The sequence below is a fragment of the Lissotriton vulgaris genome, chromosome 3_2, assembly GCF_964263255.1.
Source record: "Lissotriton vulgaris chromosome 3_2, aLisVul1.2, whole genome shotgun sequence".
Taxonomy (NCBI): domain Eukaryota; kingdom Metazoa; phylum Chordata; class Amphibia; order Caudata; family Salamandridae; genus Lissotriton; species Lissotriton vulgaris.
The window spans coordinates 232,466,398-232,490,509 of NC_141690.1; the positions used below are offsets into that span (position 1 = coordinate 232,466,398).

The following is a 24,112-nucleotide window of genomic DNA, read 5'->3' on the forward strand; positions in this document are numbered from 1 at the left end:
TCTTTTCATTTTTAACTCCACCTGATGGATTCTTCTTATGTTCTGATCCGCCTCTCTTCGTTTCCTTCCTTCGGACTCCCGTTTTCTTCACTCTCAAGATCAAGTTGGATCTCACCTTGGTTGAACTTTTTTTGCCTCCATTCATTTAAAAGAGGCAGTCTGTTTGCTCCTCATGCCTTTTATACCATGTGTTCACTGCATTCTAGAATTGTTTACTTTATGATAAAGTGAGGCTGCTTGTGACTGCATCAAAAGATTAATGCATAATGTTAGCCTCTGGGTCTTTAATGAAATCCAGATTCTCTGGTCATGTTAAAAGGAGAATCGCAATTACATCTCCATGTTAATGTAAACCAAGCAAAGCATATAGACTGAGAGCACAGCGTCAGCAATCTCCATCCAGTCAGGGGTAACAAAATACCAGAGATGATTTTATTTCTATTTTATTTTTTTGCATTTTTTAGCATTTCCAATTGTCATGAATGGACTTCTGGTACATGAATACAAGTGATGAAAACAGACATGTTTTACCTATGAGAATTATCAAAAAGTTCAGGAATTTTTAACAATCATTCAAGACCGAGTTGACAACTTCCACAAAGACAAAGTGACGTTGCTCATGCCACAGGGACGCACACCAAACCTCGAGAACAATCTGTAAATACCTTGATAGACTCGTAGCTAAAAATTAGCACATGTAGTGGTCAGCGATGGAGTATTGTAAATTGCTGCAGAGGTATTTGGGGGAGGGGGATCTTATTGGGCAGCATTGTTGGACAGCACTTCATGTGCACAGGATTGTTCAAAGCATTCATGACTGGGAGTAGATAGACCTGAATGTGGAACAGGGTGTTCTATTCTTTTTGCAGTCATTGGTCTAGCATTGATGCTGTGACCACTTTGATTCCGGAGATTGTATATTGTGGTTGGTCTACTTACAAACGGATCACACAAAGGAACATTTAATAAGTCACCAATCAATTATCAAGGAAAATAACTTGTTATAGAGAGTTACATCTGTCGTTTCTAAACGGTCAATAAAAGTTATTATCCACTTCAATGATAGATGCCCACATCTGCTTTGTCGCCAAACCAACATGTGAAGTTGACATCGCCACATATCACCTTAATTATAATTACGAAATAAGATTCATCATCCTAACTGTTGGGCAGGGGCTGCCTTTTGATAATCGAATTAGGTTATTTCTTTGGAATGCACTTCTTAGCTTCTATGCTGTGACTGACTTCCACTTTAGAAAGCCATCAGAAAAGAAGAAGAGGTCAAGCATTTTCATAGAAGATTGGCATTTTCAGGGGTGCCTTAAGCAAACATAAAATCACAGGCCATGCATGAGCTACTCTTGCTGGTCTCTCCACGTATGCCGACGAACATGTTCTGAGGGGTAGCCCGGTTGAAGCATTTCACTCAATTCATTGTAAGAAAGGAAATCATTCACGCAATACTTGTACCACTACTAAAACTAATTGTAATGCAGTCAATACATATCTCTAAATAATGAGAAACCATACATTATACCAGACATATCATCAGCGTAGTAAATTCCTTCCCCATTGGTGAAATCATTCGGTAGGTCCTCAAACATGCAATCATCTCCGTATCCTGAAAAACCACACATTGGATCCAGACAATCCTTCCAAGTTGTCATTGTGCAGTTAAGGCACTCAAAACATGAGCCATCCGCCTACTGTTTGTCTACCTAGAGACAAGTGGTCACCTCAATGACTTTCAATCAGGCTTCAAACTCCATCAAGCTACAAAGATCACTCTCTAGAAAAATCAAGGAAATACTAGTTGGCTTGAATGAAAAGGATCAATCCTGTGAATTGATCATGTTGGAGCGCTCAGCTGCCTTCAAAACCATCAACCGCCACGTACTAATAGGAAGATTTCCCACTTTGACCAAAAGAGTTCAATATCTACATGGACAGCCCTCACTGTCATCTTAGACTCCTAAGAGATATGTAATGATATGACACAATGCTCCACTTTAAGATTGTTGGTGTGGCCAGAAACGTCAATCGCCCGTTACAGATCCACTAATGAATACAGAACAACTACCTCAAAAGGAGCATTACTGCAATCATACTCTTAAGCCCCGTCGCACTACCAGACCTTCCGTTTATCTTTGCCTGAGGAAATAAAGCTGTTCCTTGATCCACCTGGATACAAAGCATAATTGGGAGTGCTCTTAGACAGTGATCTATTATCTACAACCTCCCAAAAAAGTGCAGTCTCCATCATATTTGTCTTCTAAAATAGGCCCAGTTGTTGCTCCACTGCTCAGAGAAAATTGTGCTGATCTTTGCCTTGGCCATGTCCGGACCGACTTATTGCAATAACTTCTAAACATGCATCCCTCCTAAAACTCCAGAGAGCCCACTTTTTTGGTTGAGAACAACAAAACCACATCAGACCACAACTACATAAGATGACCCATTTTTATCAACAAACTAACTCGCTAAGCTGTGTGTCCTATACCGTATCAACCAGAAGCGTCATGTCTACCAAGCAGATGTTTCCCGACTACCAGATCTGCTATATAAAAGATGTGGAACATGATCTTTTCATGTTCGGGCTAGTCCTTGTGGAACTCTTTCCCGTCGCCTTGCTACATGTTGCCAAGCTCAGAAAGTGCTTAAAGACTTGCCTCTTCCACCTGGCATTTGGTTAATTCAAATCTCTTCCTTTCATGCACCTATTGGCCAACCTAGCTGTGACTTCAGATTTGCACGCCTTCACCCCACTGGCTCTCAGAAGCTTGTCTTTTTTTAAGGTTTTGTTGCCTCTTGGGATAGAATCTATGTTGGTCATTCCCAGTATGCTCCTCTTACCGGATGGAATACCATATTCTTAAAAACCTGGTTCTCAATCACTGGGTTTCACATAACACTATCCGGTGACCTATATCTTCATGTGTGCTCACCCTAAAGTGGTTTGAGGACACCATTCTTGTTTAGCAGTGGGTTACAAAGATATAAAATAGATAAATACTAATAAAGTATTTGCTTATTGGCATTAAAAGTCTGTTCAAGCACAATTATTTTCAGTGTGTGTTAAACAGAAATTGTTTTACATTATTACCATACACATGGGTAGAGCATATTTATAGAGGCTGTTTGGGCCCAAAGTATTTTTAAAAACTTGACTCCCTTTATGGTTCAAAGATTCTCACTGGCTGGAGGTAAAGTGGTCTGTGGACATTGTACTTGGCTGTGCTTTGTAAGTGAATCATACTGAATCGTGACAGACACAGTGTGTAGTAATAGATTATACTGGATAGTTGCCACAGATTTTTTTATGGATATACGTGAAGCGTACGTATGTGTGCATGTCCAAGAACTTTGTTGTTTGTTTCATTTATGAATACTGGTAGGGCGCACACTAAAGCAAGAACCTTTTGGTAATGGGTATTTATGCAGCTGAAATGGCATCATAATGAAACGGCAAGGTTTTCAATGAGTAGACACAGCCAACTGGCTGGCTTTGCTGCACAAATAACTACTAAGCATTGCACATTTAACTCCATCTCATTTGAGAGTAGTTCCAACTCTGAAGCACAACTCACAGTAAACATCGGTCAAGCCCCTTCTGCTCCATATCTACAAGTCATGGCAGTGGTTTCTGGGGACATGTGTAATGTTCTGAATTTTACATACGGAGTTAACCGCGTTATCTGCGACAACAGTAAATCTATTAACTGATCAGTTTTCAGAAAGCTAATATTTTATACTATATCCTTTTTTAAACAAAGTCCCAAATGACAGACCCTTCTTGGGAAACATGTCAGCTGTGCTCACCACAGCACTGGTGTGGAACATGTCAACCCAATTAGATCACGTACACCCTCAAGCCCACCTTTACTACTCCAATTAAGAACCGTGGAAAACTAGGTCGCGGAAGCGCCTTCCGAAGAAAACTACTCAACTATGCGTCATCAGATCGCGCAGTCAAACGTGTGTGGTACTGCGGGCCATGAAACCAAACTGTAATTGCTCAAAACCCAAGTGAATTATTAACGAAGGGCTGGGATTTTAGCTCCTTACAAATGGCAGCTCAGTGTACTGTGCAATGAGGACCAATAGTTCTTCCAGAGGCTGTTTTAGACTCCCACTGTCTTGGAAGCAGCACATCAGTCTTCTAACCCAAAGTTCAATGTCACACAACATCACAAACTTATCTCCAGGCACTCTGATAAGTCTTATCCTATTCAATAGTGGTCGTCTGATTTGTTATTAACCCTGGCAGCAATTGTAGATTTGATCTGAGGACCTCAGCATGGTTGTTTAGCCCACATATCTGTTTTGCAAGAGAATCCATATTTAAAAGGCAGCGCTTTGAGACGCCAGAATCAGGAAGGGAGCTAGGTTGCGCAAGTGATTTGACTGAAGAAACTGCTCTGTAGGTGGAACTACAAATTAAAATGACCTCTAGGTGCTTCCATGTTGGGGACATTTTGTTTGGGGTTCATAAAAGATGATTCAAGATAAAAGATTATTCAAATGAGGTGGTTATGGTGAAAGGATGCGCGTTCCATAAAAAGGGTCTTTGAGCTAAGAATTCACCAAACTATGTAGCTCCATAGTTCTCATAGATCTTTGCTGATCAAAAACATCCAGAGTGGATTGGACTTTCGACTCTTAGACAAAAGGTTCTTTACTCCAAGCCTTTGTATATGAGGCGCTCTTCGTGATTCGATTGGAATTTAGTTGCAGCATCAGCACCCAGGCAACTAACAATACTGCATGCTTGTCTGGTCACTAGTGTGTTTTTACCTGTCCTTCCTTCAGTTTTGTGGATGAGTGATCACCGCAGGTTTCTCCCTTTCTGTGCAGCAGGACTCCGAATACCATTAAGCATAACATGTATAGACTGGGAAACTGGCTAATTTGATCTGTGTGCTGTCAGCATGAAATGTAAAGATATATACTTTTTAGCATAATTTACAAGAGAACAGAAAATAGTAGTTCATGATTGGAAAAGAAATATGAGGGGGCACTGAAGTAAAAGCAATAGAGACAAGTGGAATGGTAGAGGAAAGTTCAGAAAGAGTACGTGAATTAAATTTATTTGACCAATACTGATAAAGGTCTTTTTTTTTTTAAGTCAAAGATTCATGAGGATCGAAGTGTTTTAAAGTTAAAATGTTTAATAATAATGCACAGAAGTGGCCTGATTTCCAAAATTTGATTTAGAGAGTGAGACAACTTCCAAATATCCATGTCAGGCGAGATCAGCTTGTAATGGTTGTAGCCTAAAAATGGTCACCTGTTAAAACTAAATTCAAAACAATAATAGAAGGAAGGTTAGCACAACAGTATCACTTACCAAGTTTCACGCTTTGGACTCTGCCTCCAATTCGGTCAGAAGCCTCGAGGATGGTTACATCCGTGAAACCGTTCTCCAGGAGGGTTTTCGTCGCCGAAAGGCCCGCGAGCCCAGCACCAATCACTACTATTCGAGGCTGCCGCTTTCTACGTAGGCCACTACTAAGAGGATCATCAGTGCTGTCTGAAGATATTTCACAACTTTGCATGCCGTCCAAGCTCTTTCTTTAAGGGATCTGTGAAGTGCAAGAAAACAAAAAAGGAGGTCAAAGCAAGAACCTCAAATGTAATTTACATGATCTACTCAAAGTATACAAGAGCAGGCATAAGCGGCCGTATTACACAAAGTGCCCTGGGGACGCAACAGGCGTGTGCGTCCACTTTATGAGCCCCCCTCCCTTTGGGCACTTTGGTATTACAGAAGGGGCCGCAGATGCTTGTGAGACCCCTCCTTTAATACGGATAGTGCATGTGTGCCAGCGCTTTTGTGAGAAAGCGCCTTCTCATTTGTATGGGGACGTTGCCCCATACAAATGAGGGAATCTCTTTACCTCTGCACCCACGCCATATTATGGATGCGGGCGCAAAGAGGCAGTTAAAAAGTGCATCCCCAGAAAGTGCAGGTGGGTTTGTGCATGCACAGTGAAACAAACACAGAGCGGTTTGTAAACATCTGCTCTGTAATTCACTTGAAAGCGCTGCCGCCAGGGCAGCTCGAGTTTGCGGCCGCCCTAGGGCAGCGCACTCACCATAACAGGGCGCACTTTCCCTGTTTTTGCATGGCACACCTTCTGAAAGGTGCACCACGGCGCAAACAGGGAAAGTGTGTCTTGCGATTAATATGGCCCCAGAAGTCTTCTATTTTTGACCACTCAAGCAAGAGTCCAAAGCTAAAAGCAACACCAAAAGTTGATATCCTTTATTTAAATATTTTGATTGCTATTAATCAATAATATAGATATCTCCACATGGTCCACTTGTATTACTTAGAATGACATCCAAGCCAGAGTTCATGTTCATTCAATGGTAGCCTCTTGGTTTCCAACATTTACTCTCTTGGGCGCTTACATTACTTTAACTATTGTGGCCAGAGCATCACAATGATGCTGGCTAAAGAAATAAAGGTCTGTACAAATACCCTTTTGTTGATAGTTTTAATCACTGAATGGTAAGGCTACCAACCGGCCCCACTAAATCGAAATGCTCTGCTCCTTTCACAAGCTATTCATTTGCACATCTTTATTTTCAGGTGTGCTAATTCACGTTGCATCAACTGAATCGAACCTAGATTACAAATTACAAACTACGCGAAGCGACAATGGCAACCCCTTCTGGATAGTCCACCACAATTATAGTGACAGGTAAAGAAATTCAGAAATGTGCGCTGGGTAATGAGGACCTCTTTGACAGACCAGGGTAGTGCAATCCCAGACAGACTCTCCCTTCATCTTCTGCCAATTTAATTAGTAAAGTGAAAACACTATATGTACGCGTGTAATCTTCAGATCAGGATGAGTCAACTTCTAATGTAATCCTGAACCCCCCTGTTTAAGGGGATGTGGGAATTAACAATTAATAAAATCATAGAGTAGCTGTGCAGAGTTTAAGATGTTTTACAATTTCGAAACTTACAAATTTACATACCAAAAAAAAAACCGCCATCGATATGTAATGTCGCCATGTCGTACTGACAGTTAGGGAAGGAGTGAGTGGATGTCTAATTGTGTCACTTACGTTCTATTTACTTGATGACATTCCCATGGTCAGTCTGAACATAGAAATTATATATTCAAGGTCGATAAGTTGTGCTGAGGAGGGCTCTGCTTGCAGAGATGAAAATATTGAGTTGGGCATGGTTGTCTGCATATGGTGTGTTTGATCCGAGAGTTACTGGGGATTAGATGAGTGGGCTTTCAAAAAAACTTTCATGAGGTAGACAAACCATTCATGTCTGCCTCATTACCTCCTCGTTAGTCTTCCTTGCCACATGATTTACAAAGTGAGCTTCAGCTCCACACCAGAACCCTTCACAGCAAAAGAGTCTCCCATCCCCTCCCAATATGGCCGACCCAGGTCACCCTTGACCTCTATAGGAGGCGGGCTGGCCCAACCATCAGCCTGAACTACCAAGCAAACATGAAGCAGATAGCCAGTCAGGGAGGGAGGGAGAGAACTCATGTGGCGAGGAAGACTATACTCGGAGTAATGAAGATTACCAGTAAGTAACCGGGGCATTACTACTGTAGTGGGCTGAACGATTTGTCTAACACACTAAACATATAAGCCTGCTGTACCGTTTCTACAGGTAGAAGTGTGGGAACTCTGGTGGGTGGTAAGAATTTTGCAGATCCACCACAGATTCGAGACATTTCCCTCACAGAAAGGACTTATTTTAGCCAACATTTGATGTTTGAAGGGCATTCTGGATAAGAAAAAGTAGTGGGATTCACTCCAGTCATACAAACCAGCACTACTCAGGGTGTAGCTGTCAGAAACAGCTGGGTTTAGTAGGTCTCTTGGATGGTGCTAGAGTCCAGTCCGAAACGCTGCAGCTAACCACATGACCAATGCAATTTTCAAGGCTGAAGTTTGAGGGGTCATGGTTGCATTTTAGTTGCTTACTTATTGAGGCGGGAGAAGGCCCAGCCAAACAGGTGGGGTTTCATTTTTATTTGGGAAAAGCGTGAGAACACAGACTAGAAAAACATTTATCAATTGAATTTTTCTTCATTTTTGGCATCTAAATGTAAGTCAGAGGGAAAGAAAACTCATTTTGTATAATACCCATTCTATCATAGGACTCAGAGTAGAACACCCAAATTCAAGGTAGTGAAAATAACCGTACCTCAGCAATTTAGAAATATTACAAAAATAAACAGGTTTCCTTCATACCGGTTTTTCTATTTACTAGATTTTAGAGAATTGCTGTATGGTTGGTAAACTATGAAATCCCATAAACTGCAGCTCAGTTGTTGGCCCTGGGTATCACATGTTTTTAGACAACCTACAAATTGAGTATATTTGTGCGCCAGAAGGAGGATCTGACAGACGTACAAGTATAGTACTTCTGTAAATCTGCAATTGGGACAAACATGTCACCGATTCGTTTTTTTTGTGTAGGTCACAAACCAACCATTCATCAAGTTCTACTTCGGAAACGTATAGCGTTGTAGCTTCACCCATGAGTCTTACGCCCGTTTCAACTATGTATTGCACGTACATAAAAACTACAATGAAAATAACAAGAATGGACTTACCACTTCGAAAAATACAAAAAGTGTGCTAAAAAAGAAATAGGTCCAAAAAAAAAAACATCAGCTAGTTTCTATCTTGGAAGATGATATGCTGTCTTGCACAGGACATTTCCACATTTCTTCCCCCCCCCCCAAAGAAATGCTGCTACATTTTGTCCGTTGTCCAGGTTCTATCCAGGAGAATCCACTAACCATTGGTACCTGTAGAATCACGAACAAGTGGGGGAAAAAGAATGCATATGTGGCCTGTACATCTTGTGGATATAGTTATGAAACGCAAAGTGCCTCAAACATAAAAAAATATATAAAGAACACTGATTTTCGGAGGACCATGATAGACACTTGAGTGTATTCACATCGGAGAGGAGCAGGAGGCCGGTTGACAGGTTTGAGTAGTTCTTGGATGGATAAGGGGACGGCACAGTGATCATCCAGTACAGTTAATGAATGGCAAGGCTGACCGGGCGAGGTTGATCATTTTGGTTTTTGGTGGTTCTATTAAGTGCCTTCCTGGATGTTGATGTGTGTAACTGGATTATTTTTGTCGTCTTTGTGCCGGTGAACCTGGGCCGGTTGAAATCTCAAAGCAATGCAGAATTGTGCAAGAGACGAAAGATTGACAAAGTTTCTGTGTTACCATTTTAGCAATAGAAATACATGGACAAATTGTACCACAGCTCTGTTACATGAATCCTGCATAGTGTAAAACTGGTAAACCCTATGCTCACCTTGCAATATCTCCAGGAGATCCTATCCATTTAGCAGATCAACGTACAGACCAGGCCTAAGCTAGTTCTCTTTAAGCACTATCACCACAGGCACTTGTTAATATAAAACTCAAATTGACTTGAGAAACAAAAAAAACAACAAAAAAAATCGAGGAAATGTTTACAACTACAGAATCCTGTATCAAAATGCTAATGAAGCAGTGATCCTGGAAGCGTGTCGCCAGAAGTGTGATCAAATAACTAGGTTAGCTGTTCGCGACGTAAATGTTGAGTCTGCCAAAGACATGCACGGCACTCAAGCTGTTCGCTTTTTTCTGCCAAACACGGAGCGCCTGCCAGGAAACTGTGGTACGATGGAGTTTATGGATGGTGTGCATCACAGCAGGGAAGGAACTAAACAAATTAGGCTGGAATGAAATCCTCAACGCCAACCAAGAGCCTAATAAGAAAGAACATAGTGCCCCTTCTACAGCTGTAGTATCAGTCAGGCAAGGATGCCGCGTACACAGCATAGGGATCTTGGAAACAGTTATAGTCAAGAGCAGGGTAAAACTAAAGATGAATACATTACATTTTTAGTCTTTACGCCAACCAACATATGAAGCACTTGAATATGAATAAATGAAATTAAGACAGTTAAATGTATTAGAGCAGCCCCTCATTAAATCATTATTTGAATCCAGGGACCCTCAGGGAGTCATTATTGGTAGTCAGGACCCCCGGCCTAAGTACTGTCTATGATCTGAAACTTAAAACAATTAACAAAAACAAGTATACACCAAACAAATGCCCAAATATGTTGTTAAATTCACAATCAAGTATAGAAAACGTTTTCAAATTTTCAATTTTGCTTTTTAATTGAACACGATTTGTTAATTTCATTATTATTTAAATTTGTAATAACTGTTGCGGACATCCTGAGTAGGCTTTGTGAACCCCCAGGGGTCATCGGACCACAGGTTAAGACCACTGTTGTAGAGCATCTAGTGACGCTTCATCTAAAAGCCAAACTTCGGTCTGGGTCAACTTCACAATTAAAATATTTTTCTGATCACTGGTACAGTGCTGCAGGCATCGGAATAAAGGCTTTGGTCTTAAATAGCTCCATGAGCAACCTTACATAATGCGCACAGGATCAGAGAGATTGGTGGTTCTTGAGATACACTGTGAGAAGAAGAAAGAGCAACTCTGCTAAGCACAATATGGACTTATGCAGAGAAGAATGTGGGAAACATGACCGCCCAGACTCCAGACTGGACAACAAAGCCATAAACCGCATGCCAATATAACAGGGCTCAGCGTTCAAGCATGAACCTGTATGGGGTTACGAGACTCTTCCTGAGAAAGAAGATGTGCATGCATGTATGTATGTATGTATATATATTTTTTTGGGTTTTTTTAGGGCATGTTTGTTCAAGATGAAGAGTTAATCTGACATGCATGGCCATGACTTGCCCAGTACACAGAGCCCATTAACCGAGGTAGACACTTTTTTTGTAACAAATGAGGTTACACACTCTAGCTTTCAAGTACGCATCCGCTATACGAATAACCTGGAGCTACACCAGCAAACCAGAGTCGAAGGGCACTGCCACAGACCAATCAAGGGCCCATTGGATAGAAGAAACAGAGGCAATGCACTGAACAATTTTAGCGGCCTGCAATGGCAGAACAAGACATGATGGCTATCCCTTGACCTGTGCTGGTAGTTTTGGATACCACTTCTCCCCATTAGAATTGCTGAGCACTGGTCAACTATAGGGCAGAAATGTACCCGTTGGACAGGTTACCGGCTAGGTCTTTTCTAACAGTAATTGAGGAACTCATCCCTCTTGGAGTTAGGAGTTGAAAAGCTCACTGGTTAATGCGGAAGTGCAGCGGGCGCCTGCACAGCACAGGGCCAGCGGGGCTCAAGATGATCCTGAACACGCACAGCAGAAGGCAGTGCTCAAAGGGCAGTAAGGCCACGCGCACCTTCGGTCACAAATCTGCAACGCGTGGCCATGGGGGGCTGTGCCCAGAAGACCAAGAGGGCACAGAAGGTGGGCAAAGGGAATGTTCAAGGACCACAGATTGAACCTGCAGAGCATAACTGAAGGCTGTGGCAGGTCTTGGGGGGCAGAAGGGGTCATGTGGGAGTGCAGCTTTAGGCCACATGCTTTAGCTAAGAGGATACAAGCGCTGTAGCAATGGGCACCTGGTGTGGTAAAAAAGTAACACCCAGTGCCCCGTGCCTGCGGGGAACAGCTGCAGGCAATACCCACCAATACCTGGGCAAGGATCCAGAGCACACTATACACAATTAGATATCGTTCATATGTTCAACTCTTCTCTCCTTTAGGATAGATCAACCAAATGTGTTTTTTTCAAAAAGTTTTTTTATTGTCATCAGCGTTCCCCACTTGGGAGTCACTGTGTTTTTCACTTAGCCTACACGTGTTTCATCACAGCATGTGGCTGTGAATCTTCAGGGCTGATCTAAATGATCGAGGCGCGTGATCGGGGAACCGGTGATAGTTCCAACCCGGTCCTTATCGGGTGGTATATTAATGTTCAAAAGATATGCGGCACCAGTCGGTATGTCCGGTTGCCGTCAGCGAAATGCTTTACTGATAAATATCACAGTTGCAAGTTTCAAATTAGCGGTAATCAGGCCGTGTTCAGCCCGTGTAGAAGCTTACTCCAGCTTCGGTATCGGTCACCAAGTGCGGGTTCCCGGGTTGGAACTATCACCGGTTCCCCGACCACGCGCCTCGATCATTTAGATCAGCCCTGAAGATTCACAGCCACATGCTGTGATGAAACACGTGTAGGCTAAGTGAAAAACACAGTGACTCCCAAGTGGGGAACGCTGATGACAATAAAAAACTTTTTGAAAAAAACACATTTGGTTGATCTATCCTAAAGGAGAGAAGAGTTGAACATATGAACGATATCTAATTGTGTATAGTGTGCTCTGGATCCTTGCCCAGTCAGAATAAGATAGAGGTTTGTGTACCTCTTTCTTCACAGAGGTTAAGGTTTTCCTCTGTCCAAGAAGCACCTACTTTGATACCAAATCAATCAAATATTTTACCGTGATAAGTTGAGCGCCAAAAAATTTCTGAACACTTCAAAAACCTATTCTTAGACGATTCAATACCTACCAATACCTGTAGGGGTGCAGCTGAGTCTAGGCATGTATTAAAGTATGGCAAATCCTCCCATCACTAAAAAAAACCTGCTAAAGGAAAGAGAGCTAGTCTACTTACTCGAGGTGACACACCGGCATGAAAAATGTTGGTGATGCATTGTGGGTATGATGCAAAGCGAAAACAAAAAAAGCCAGAGTAATGGCCTGGGGCAGCATAGGAGACATGCAATGGATTATGGAAAGAGGAGCATGGTAGTTTGATGTCTGAGTAACCTTAATACACGTTTTGTCTCGCTGTCTCCTCAGATGACCTGCTGTTATGAGCGCAGCACATGAAGCAATCACCAACTCCCACACAATCGAGTTAATTGAGGAAGCCGCCACCTTCAGATAGGGAGCGCTTTCGATGCCTCAGCGCTTGGCTGGATCCGGCTCCACTGGCACAGTTTCCTGTGCTGGAATCACACGAGTGTGAACGTGCACCCAGGCAGGAGTACACATTTACAACTTTGTGTGCCATCAAAAAGATAGAAGTCAACATTCGGCCTGGGTCAGGGCTGTAATGTGTGTGTGTCTATCTGGAGCACAGTAAACCGCCCTGGACAGTTTTCGTTTGCTCGTCCCCAGCCTATTCTCAATCAGACTCTTTGCAAACTCTGCTTTCACCAAAAGACACCGGTTTGGAGCATGAAAAACTTATAAACTGCAAAAAAGCAGGAAGAATGGGCAATATATATCAAATGACGCAGCTCTTCAGAGCTAGATGTTTAGTTGAATCTTAACACAACACTCCAACCAACACGTTTCAGCCCACACACGGCTTTTCTAACGGTTAGGGAGTCCTTCTTTTGTTACACTATTTACACCCACAGTAACCTTAAAGGGGCATTGTGGGATTTGAAGTGTTTACATATATTTCACAAAACGTTATACAATTAAAACAAAAGACACTTGCGCTTGAGTAAGGCTGTAGTTATGACATTGACAGAGTCATTTCATCTGTTTGACTAATTGTCTTTCCTTACATTATCGCAACTTTCCATGGCAGCATTGAGAACTCTGATAATGTTGATAAAAATACATTGTGTAGGTATAGCGCGACCGAAGAATGAACCGGTACTATACCAAAAACCAATAATATCAACAATACATTGAAAGTTGCGATAATATATGAAAAGACAATTAGTCAAACAGATAAAATGAATCTGTCAATGTCCTAACTACAGGGGGAAGAAAAATACAGACACCGTCAACACAAAACCATTAAGACATCCAATTTATGGAGGTCAGTAGAATCTGCAACTCCATCCATCCATCCATCCATCCATCCATCCATTCATCCATCCAAGCAGCCACCCACCCATCCAATGAACTTCATTATAACACACAGTGTAGTAATTACAGATGACCAACTAAACCCGCTTTGGTGTCAGTGTAGATGAACATCGAGAAAGAATGCGCAGTTGAACAAATTCGAAAAACACAGGCAATCTAGGCGACGCATGTTGATATTCTCAGTTTAAAATTGCTCCACTTCATTTGGAGGTCTCCGAAATGGACAACCCCACCCCCCTCCAAACCCACTCTCCTCCCACATCCCCCCATTAACCACATCTAATGCTACATTTCCCCAGCGAAACACATCTACAATCTGAAGTGGGGTACACGTTCTCTTGGTCTATTAACAGTTTAATGTGTCTAGACCACACCTTCCGCTCTTTCTAGGCTGTGCTGTAGGACTGCTAATAAATCATTCACCTTTGCAACAATCCATTCTCATGAATAAAAATATAATCCGGCATCCTTCACAACGTGGTACAAAATGATTGCGCAAAAGAAGACAACTTGCTGTCTGAGCGGATTCTTTTCATTTTTGTCAATGCTCAGGAACTGGCATGGCCAAACGGACAGCGGGTCAGTTTAGGTTGAGCCTACTAGACAACACATGGGCGATCTGTTGAAAGACATTATGTGGGCTTAACAAGACCATACAGGGACTTGGAGGCCGCCCATTGCTTACCATGTTTGGCTTTCCGCTCACTCAAATTTACCCGCTTCTTATTTGTATATCAGTTTGTAAAGCTTGTCTTCGTCACTACCATGGAGCACAGTCTCTACTACAGGTTTGGCTTGGGAAGTTTCTGTGCTTCCACTGCTTGCTATTCTAACACTACTTTTGTTTCTCATGACTAAAGCACTTCTTGGAAGTGCGTGTGTTTTCCAGCAGTCTTCATCGTTTACTTCTCCCAGCACTCTATGTTGCTGTCTGTTCACGTGTGCATCTAAAAGTCTCTTCCAGCAGCCCTGCATTTTGTTTCCCCCCCCCCATCTACTATAATACTTCATGCCGCTTCACCTCACAAACATAAAGAAAATGGCTTTTGCTTTACTTATTTTTGTTTATTGATCCAAATCATTACCAAAAAAAAACTTTTAAGAAATGTTGTACAGCAATGCTAAGGACCATTGACAAAACAAATAGGTCCAGAGATGAAACCTATGGGCAGCTGTGCCAATGCTTGTTTACAAGTCATTGCATCCTCACTTTTCATGCCAAAGAAGTATCCTATTCCTCAGATGCTTAACAGCAAAAACATCTGAAAGCTCTAGGCAGATCAACTACACAACAATTTACTGAAAATCACAGAAGTCTGCAAGAAAACCCTCCGTTAAAAAAAAAAAAAAAAAAAAAAACACTAGAAATTTACTGAAGAAAAACCAAAAGGTTAAAGTAACGTTACATTATAGTTAGGTGAATAGATTAATGGCAACAATAACGTTTTGAAAAAGAAAAGTAAAAAAAAAAACAGAAATTTACCAGTTTTAGTTAGCAGAGCGAACTATAATTTGCTCCCCTGCCTCGCACTGGTATGATCTCACATGTTACATCACTAATGACATTCTATGACATCACTGATGACATCATGCAAGCCTATTTTGTGCACATTACTCTATAAACTAGAATAGCATTAGAGACCTGCAAGTAAGTACAAAATAGCTCAGAATAATAGGAAGCAACTTTAAATGTCATCATAGCTACAACTCCCTTAGGTGTAGCAAGCAAGTGCTATGTACAACATTGACCATATACCATACATTTTACGAGTAGCCTAGTTCACAAGAGCAATCAATCGCGAACATATGGGAAACCCTCACTGCACACGGTGTTATTCAAGATACTCAACGTCTGTACCAAAATAAAAGCCCTACTACGGACAGCTTTTATCTGTATCAAACACTACTATTTCTGTATCAAACCCTGTACTATAAACGGTGTTTAATCTATGGAGAGTTTACTCTGTGCCCACACTGTAGAGTGAAACTCTCATGAGAACTACACCATAGAGAATTACAAATTATCTACTAAGAACAGCGTACACTTTATCCAACACTTGTGAAAAAAGACACTATTCACTTAAAAACACCCAGATCTGAAAGTGATACAGATTATACAACCTGCAGCCTTCATACGGTGGTCAAAACATTCCAGACAGTCCATCTTCTGAAGCAAAAGAAGCACATGTACATAGGTCAGTACCTGGTGCACACAGTCTTCTCTAACGATGTAGAAATGTCATGCTGTCTAATAACTCACAGCTGCATACAACACTTACTGTGTTGTACGTATACGTGTGTGTAACATGCTGAACACAAGACGTCAACTTTCACCTGCAGAGTTACTCTCCCATGTAAAGATTCATAACATGTTCGATACTTCTACACACCTGTGATGCATTAAGAGTATGTGTGTTTTGTAAACACTGACTGCCAATAGCTGGACACGGGCTGTACAACATTAGGTAGAAAAGTAACATGGTAGCTACTTGCCACTATGTAAACTATAAAATAAACTAACACACTCATTGGATGAGGTCATCAGTGATGTCATAGAACATGTCATGAGCGATGTAATATGTGAGGTCATAAGCAGTGCATGGCGGGGCACAAGATATAGTTGGGGATATAGTTAGTTCTACTAAAACTAGAACTGCTGAATTACAGTTTTTTCAGTTCAAAAACGTTAATGTCGGCACTCACTGACATTCACCCAACTGTTACGTTATTTAACCTTTGTTTTTTTAGCCATCATTACTGATACTGATCTGTCTTTTGCTTTCAATTCCCAGTCAGGTTAAAAACCATGAATATATATTGAAACACTCAAGAAATTCTCCAAAAGTAATCTGCTTTGATGTTAATTCTACTGCTGACTTTGTAAATTACTCCGTTGAGAAAACATTCTGTGATTAGTCTTACTAGACAGGAGACAGGAGCAATAAGCGGACAGGAATAAAGTACACATGTACTTTCTGATGGTTTCTGGTTAGGTGTTCCATTTGTTAACAGGTTACTAAAGGATTTAGTGTGTAACACATGGAGCACCAAGAAAAGAATCCTCAACACAACCTCTTGAAAAGTTCAGTGTCATTCAAAAACCGCAAGCAGTTCTTCCTACCTCCTCTATGGACGGTGTAGGTTTAGAACACAGTCTTTCATAAAGTAGCGTTGCTCGTATAGTCATTTCTCGGTCTCTGAATTCACAACAGTAGTTTCCTGAATGTCCTCTAGCCATCTTGTTTCACGTATGAAAAGAAACACTAGCCTCCAAGACTTTGGCTAGAATGGGGGGAATCTTCCTAGGTTCTAGCTACTGTGACATGGTGTGATGTCACCAGAATTCATCCTAGAACCCTGTTGGACATAAAGGTTCTCTTGCTTGTGGTGGTGGTGCACTGGGAGGGAGATTTGCAAATAACATAGAAAAAAAAGCAGAGTATTTTACACAAGAAAAGTTATGAATATTGTCTTTGCTGAAGTTGACGGATCCCTAAACCTCTACTAAATTGGTTTCCTTTCTTCGCAGGTAAGTGGTAGAAGTTATTCTGAGAAGATAACAGCTGAGAAGGTGTTGGCCTAGTATGATTTAATATGCAAGAGCGGTGTATTCTTTTATCATAGGAAGTGTGTGTTGAGGTAATCCTTGTATGTTTCTTGAGACAGTGGGCCGAACACACCTGAACTGAGTAGTGCATGATTTCTCACTTTTAGAAGAAGATCAATTAATCTTTAATTAAAGATTAATAATCTGATAAAAGTACAACTTTAGAATTAGAATAGTATGTGCCAGTTGCCTATGCTTTACTTCCCATTAAGCACGGTCTCTTTTGGTAAAATATTTGCATTACTGAGAGAGTACTTTGGAACCTCAAGGACGCGGCAGCTGGTTTTTATATATACACACTTATCTAAACTGCATCTCTTTTTTTTTTTAATTGACTTTTCCTCAATCGTTAAACGCATTGCAGAATTTTTGCGGCCAAGGAAATCAAACAATTATTGCCTCAAAATGTGGTAAGAGAGCACTCGCCATTGGCGTGATTGGAGAAAATTGCTCACAATCCTTCCTTTAACATCTTTAATACACTCCATATAGTCAGTGTTAAGGAAAACCCAAGGAGTGAATGAATTGCTGTCCATCTGTGTGTCTTACCAGCTTTTCTACTAGGTGATTGGCGTATGTGCGGGTCATAAATGAGGACCCCATTCAGGTGAAGATTCCACATAATTTTACTAATTTGAAGTCGGGTTTGTGTGCTGCAAATGATATACTCTCAGGAGGCAGCCAAATTATATGCCACGTATATGGGACAAGATTGGTCCCAATCAAAGTGGGACTTAAATGATCTGATGAACATCCTGCAGTTACTAAGAGGGGCTCAGGGCCAAGGTTATAAAAACCAAAATCATTGATAAATGGCACAGCAAGTGAAACTTCCAGACCGGATATTAAGTAGAGAACACAACATAATAAAACTTGTCAACCAGTAAAGCAAAAATGAAAATATATATATATTTTTTTAAAGTTGCCATGATCAAAATAGCTTAAAGGGGACCAGAGATATATGGGTTTCTCCAGTTTTTTGGCAAAATGCACTTCGAGAAGGCAATATTAGATAAACTCAAGAGTTTAAGGTGGACGAGTACTTCTGCACAATTTCCGGCCAACCACGGTGGAACAGAGGTCGGCTACACCAAGCATGTTTTTCTGGTTCTTACCTTCAGACTTCGGCTGCTGGGAAGCTTCTTCAAGTCAGTCCATTCAGCCAAACTCCTTAGGTCATGCCACTGCACTATTTCTCTCTCCAGTCAGGTCTCCTACATGCTCAAGTGATCTGGAATCAGAGGGGCGCTCCTGCGTTTTGTGTCCTTCAAGCAGGAAATCACCCACTTGACCCTCAGAGAGCCGATCTAGTCCATGGGTGGAGGAACCAGGCACCCTTGAGTCCTTGTGGGAGTCTGTCTCTTCCAGCATAAATCTGATGTCGGACTTCTTCTCCCCGAAAGCATAATTCGGATAGAAAAGAGTATTCTGTGCACTAGCCAGTGATTGGAGAAATTCTACAGCCCAATTCTAACAATTCTCTTATTGCCCCCCAACCCCCTTTTGCAGCACTGCCTCTTTGCCTTCTTGCAAAATTACTCAGGAACCATTTTTCAAGATTTGAGAGAAACAGCTGCTATCAAGCTGGCCGGTCTTCAGCTACGTGGCCACTCCCCTACTCGACAGAATCAATAACTGATTTTCCCTACTACTGCGGCTGGAGCCCAACTGGTTATGAGTCCTGGGGTGAATAAGATAAGCCGTTCTTGGCATCCCCAAGTCGAAAGAGGGAGTGCTAAAGCCGTCCTTTGTTCTGCTAAGTGTTTGTCAACTCTCACATAGCTTATCCCTGTTAGAAGGTCAGCAGTTAACACCCACTCGCATATGTGCCAGTAAATAGGGCCCAATGCTCTCCCTATCCCTTTTAGATGTCCCCACATTAACAGTCCTGAGGAGACCCCACATCCATAGGAGGGTTGAAACGTCGTCGACAAGTTTACAGAAAGGACCATCACACAGCATGTGTCATCATACACTGAGGCTCTTGATCTTGTATAATAGAATGGTCGCTTCTTGTACTTATGGAAACCTCCAGTTTTAAATTGCACACTGTATATAGTCACTTATGGTTGCATGTTACACTTGGGGACACCACGCACAAAGTATACCGCTTTTTGAATTTAAGAAAGTGTTTTATACCATTTCTTTGAGTATCTATAAAAATGCTAAATGACCAAATTGTGCAGAGAATCATTTTTGCCCTTCGACATTACTAAGTCCTTTACAAACGTATTGCCATTGTGCATGCATATTGCCTAAATTGTTTGTCTAAACTGAACCACTGGAGCGGTTGTTTTCCAATATACGACTGTTTGGCTGGCCCCAGAGGGACAAGCCATCATGCGCACTTAGGGAGGTAGTGCAAACCACACCTCTTCCCTCTGATTGCGGCGAGCGCAGCCCCGCCCGACATGGCTGGAGCCCCGCAAACAAAATGATAATAACTTGGTTATCATCGTTTTATATTTCTTTTGCACTGCTCCACCAGCAGCAGAGCGACGCCACTGTGACTGAAGAAAAGCGTCTGCTCCTCTAACGTCTCCCATTGACTTGAACAATAACGCATGTAGCCCCTATAAAATTCAAGCTCTAGTCTGTTAGGTTCCCAGTGGATTGACCTGAGTTTTTCCCTACTCTTTACAGCTGGAAAAATAAAATCTCCCAACCAAACCCAAATATAAAAAGTAATACCTGGCCTCCCTCCACCCACCCACCACAAAATTCTCAGTTTCGTCCTACCCATTTCTTTAAAGGAGGCAGCTCCACGTTGACAGTGTCTTTATGGGAGTTGCAGGTCAGCGGGAGTTGTTTTCTCCCATCAGTGCAGTCTGCAAGGCTCAGCAATTACTGGAGAGAAGGCGTATGGCACAGTCTTGCGCGGTTTCTCCCATTCCTCTCAGGTACAGACCTCCACAGGGAGATCCGAAGAGGACAGTGGAAGCCACTAAAGGCCTTTGAGCCGCTGAGCACTGGACTCTTTAGACACAGGCGAGGCAGCGGATCAAAGGGGAACTGAGCACATCCTTGGTGACGTCTCAACAATGGGTAACCACTGTGGTTACACAGTTACGTCAGTCGCAGCAGCGAGTACCCGGATTTCGATCTGGCTGTTCACGACAGACGTGAACAATAGAAGCCATAATTAATCAATTAAATTTGTAAATCAGTAATTTTCCTGCAAATCTGCTAATTACCCGGCGTTACTGGACATGCTCAATCTGGTATATCAACAGAAAGGCAAGTAAAAGAAATCCCATTTAACGAAAATCAAATCAAGGAACTTAAAAAAATGATAATTGCACTTCAAAGTTTTAATTTTTTGAGACTTTGTCACTAGTGAGTTTTTTCAGCACAGATTCGAAATCCTCTAAATTAGTGAATATCTGCTACACAGCTAAGAAACTCGCTTACGCCTGATGAGACTCAATCCAGATAAAGACATGTGAGTTTACCAGAGCCCTTTGTACTTAGAAGTGGTACAACGACAACACATGTAGAGTTGGTAACACAGGAGTGTGCTGACAAGTTAGAGATAATTTGCAAGGCGGAAAGCCTGCTGGCGAGCAGCGCAGTCCAAACAAGTTATAGGGATTAAAAAAACATGTGGGTGAGCTTGTCCTCACCAAGTAACTCTTGCAGCTAGAGAACCTTAGGTTCAAAACCATTTTACACACGCAGGAAACAGCCCACCTTAAAGGCGATATTTATTAAACTCACCTAGACTATCCTGCAAAAATAATGAAACCACTGATTAAAATAGAGAGAGTCTGCAAAATGTTCTGAATATACATGCATGCCTATGGAATCTCTCTGGTAGAAGAGACTGGATGCTGCAATAGTGTGGAAGGTAAACAAATGACCATAGAGATGCACGAGTAAGAACCTCAAAGGGGTAGAACGAGAGAAGGAAGGATAATTAGGAGAGAAAGTACGTGTCCCCCACGGCTTTCAAAATAGACTTTTTTAGATGTCTTTCCATCCGACGTAATAAGAATGCCCAGGACAAAATGAGTCAATAAGGAGAACTATAACAATCACTTCCCAGAAAAAGGACGCTTTATTTAGAAAATAAATATTAATAAATATAATTTAAAAGAAAGTAGGCAAGTGTCAGTCTAGGCCACAGTAAGTTTGAAATCCTCTTCTGCTAAAGTTCACTTTTGAGAATTTGGTTGGTCTTTTAAATTGTAGCAACAATCTTTCACCCCCTTTTTTCTGTTTTAGTGTGAAAGTGGACCTCCACCATTAGAGATGATGAAAATGTCATCCTTGCTCCGTTGATCTGGCCTCCTATACCAGAAGAGGGACTCTGGGGCGTATGTGTATCATCCGGTTTTTTTTTGTCGCAAACGCAGCATTTGCGACTAAAAATTCGGAAAATGCGATGTATGATCAAAATTGCATCACAAAATTAAGGAATCACAAATTTTGCAATTCCTTAATTTTGCGTGAGCATTTAAGGAATCGCAACTTGAAGTTGGTGGTAATTTGCGATTTTTCACAAAAGCACTTTTTGGCATTTATAAAGGTGCCATGTGGCGCACATACATGCCCTTAGGGCATGTATGTGCGCCATATGCGTACACATGTAAATTTCAGGGGTGCATTAGGGTGTCCTTATGACACCCTTGAAATTATTCTCAATTTGCGATTCTCAAATTGCGAAACGCAAATTGAGAATAACTTTCCATTCATTCCTATGGACCTCCTTGCCCATAGAAATGAATGGGAAAGTATTCCTTAATTGCGATTAGCAATTTGCTAATCGCAATTAAGGAAATTAAGGAATATTAGGAAATCACTAAAAAATTGCAATTTTTTACATACATCCTTTTTGCAATTCTCAGATAGCGATTTCTAAAAAAAAAAAAAAAAAAAAAAAAAAAAAAATCGCCCTCGATGGCGTAAGTGCAATTTTATCTACTGGTTCCTTCTGACCCTTTAGGCCCAACACTCTGGCCATAGATGGCGACCCTCTCAAGCGCCTAGAAGCAAGCGGAATGAGCAAGATACAGATCTACTGCTAGAAATAGAGAAAAAGTGGAAAAAAGCACATTCCGATTTGGAAAAGGAGCTTCCAGCCTGTCAGCTAGTGCTAGCAGGAGGCTGCTAGGAAGGGCAGGCTAGATGCTGCTTTCACTAACGTGGCAGAATGGTTTGCAGGCAAAAATCAGAAGAGAGTTTGAATGAGTCTTAATGGAGCATCAGTTTATTGTGTTTAACCCAACCTTCCTTAACCTGCTGCCCGCTCCTTTCCATTAGGGCGCCATCTGTCAAAATCAGCCTGTATTATTCATAACCACCACTCTCATCTTACATAACCTTTCCACTGGTTTTGTAAAGGCTGCAGTGTTTTTTTCCTTTTTGCTTTTGTTTCCAGTCCCTCCACGTCACATTCTGTTAGTTCCATCCACGTCTCTGTTCACTCATATAAAAGGTAAAATTGTCAAGCTGACAGCACTGGGGCCATCCATCATGTCAAGAAACAAACACGGTGGTATTTATAGCAGCATTCGGTCTGATCACCTCTACACACGAAGAACAACTTGTAAAATGGAAATTGGCCATTGGCACTGCTGTGAGAGTGCACTCATTCGGATGCACAGATCACGGCTGAAAGAGCGCCAAATTACTGAATTCAACCACGAAGCGCTGAGTGATCAGTCTAGAGTGTAAAACACATGCAAGAATTTATAGCACAAATTAAACGCTAGAACATATGTTCCTGCAAGAGAGTGCAGAGTCCTGGCGGTGTATGTACACGCCATATACATCACATCACAATGCAAACACGGCTGAAATCCGCAGACCCAAGGCCGCGGGCCATGTGCAATTTGAACTCGCAGGTGGAATATGGACAATCTCGCTCTCTCCTGGTGGATGAAAAGTGTTCTACTTGGTTTGGGTAACATTATTCAAGTACTATCAGAATTTTGTTTGAAGTTTGCGCGACCTAACACTGCCGGAGGTTGTACCCTTTCCTGAGGCTCTGATGGTTGTCTTCTGGTCTGGACGCGGCCCTTACTGGCTCGACTGTGTGCAGCTGAAGTGGGACAGAAGTGAACCTTACACTGCAGGTTGAAGTGGGATCAGAACAGAACCTTACACTATAGGCTGAAGTGGGATAACAGCAGAACCTTACACTGTAGGATGAAGTGGGATAACAGCAGAACCTTACACTGCAGGAGGAAGTGGGATAACAGCAGAACCTTACACTGTAGGATGAAGTGGGATCAGAACATTACACTGTAGGATGAAGTGGGATAACAGCAGAACCTTACACTGTAGGATGAAGTGGGATAACAGCAGAACCTTACACTGTAGGATGAAGTGGGATAACAGCAGAACCTTACACTGTAGGATGAAGTGGGATAACAGCAGAACCTTACACTGTAGGATGAAGTGAGATAACAGCAGAACCTTACACTGTAGGATGAAGAGGGATCAGAACATTACACTGTAGGATGAAGTGAGAGAACAGCAGAACCTTACACTGTAGGATGAAGTGGGATCAGAACCTTACACTGTAGGATGAAGTGAGATAACAGCAGAACCTTACACTGTAGGATGAAGTGAGATAACAGCAGAACCTTACACTGTAGGATGAAGAGGGATCAGAACATTACACTGTAGGATGAAGTGGGATGCCAGCAGAACCTTACACTGTAGGATGAAGTGGGATCAGAACCTTACACTGTAGGATGAAGTG

General features: G+C 41.8%; 1 protein-coding gene across 3 annotated transcripts in view; it reads right to left on the reverse strand.

The window, feature by feature from the left end:
• Positions 1-24,112, reverse strand: part of SMOX (spermine oxidase) — a 166,368-nt gene that overhangs the window by 93,087 nt on the left and 49,169 nt on the right. For all 3 annotated transcript variants that reach the window (XM_086964277.1, XM_086964276.1, XM_086964278.1), the window contains exon 2: positions 5,348-5,582. In XM_086964277.1, coding sequence (XP_086820403.1) covers positions 5,348-5,555 — 208 coding nt within the window. In that variant the 5' untranslated portion in view covers positions 5,556-5,582. The remainder of the gene's footprint in view (positions 1-5,347; positions 5,583-24,112) is intronic.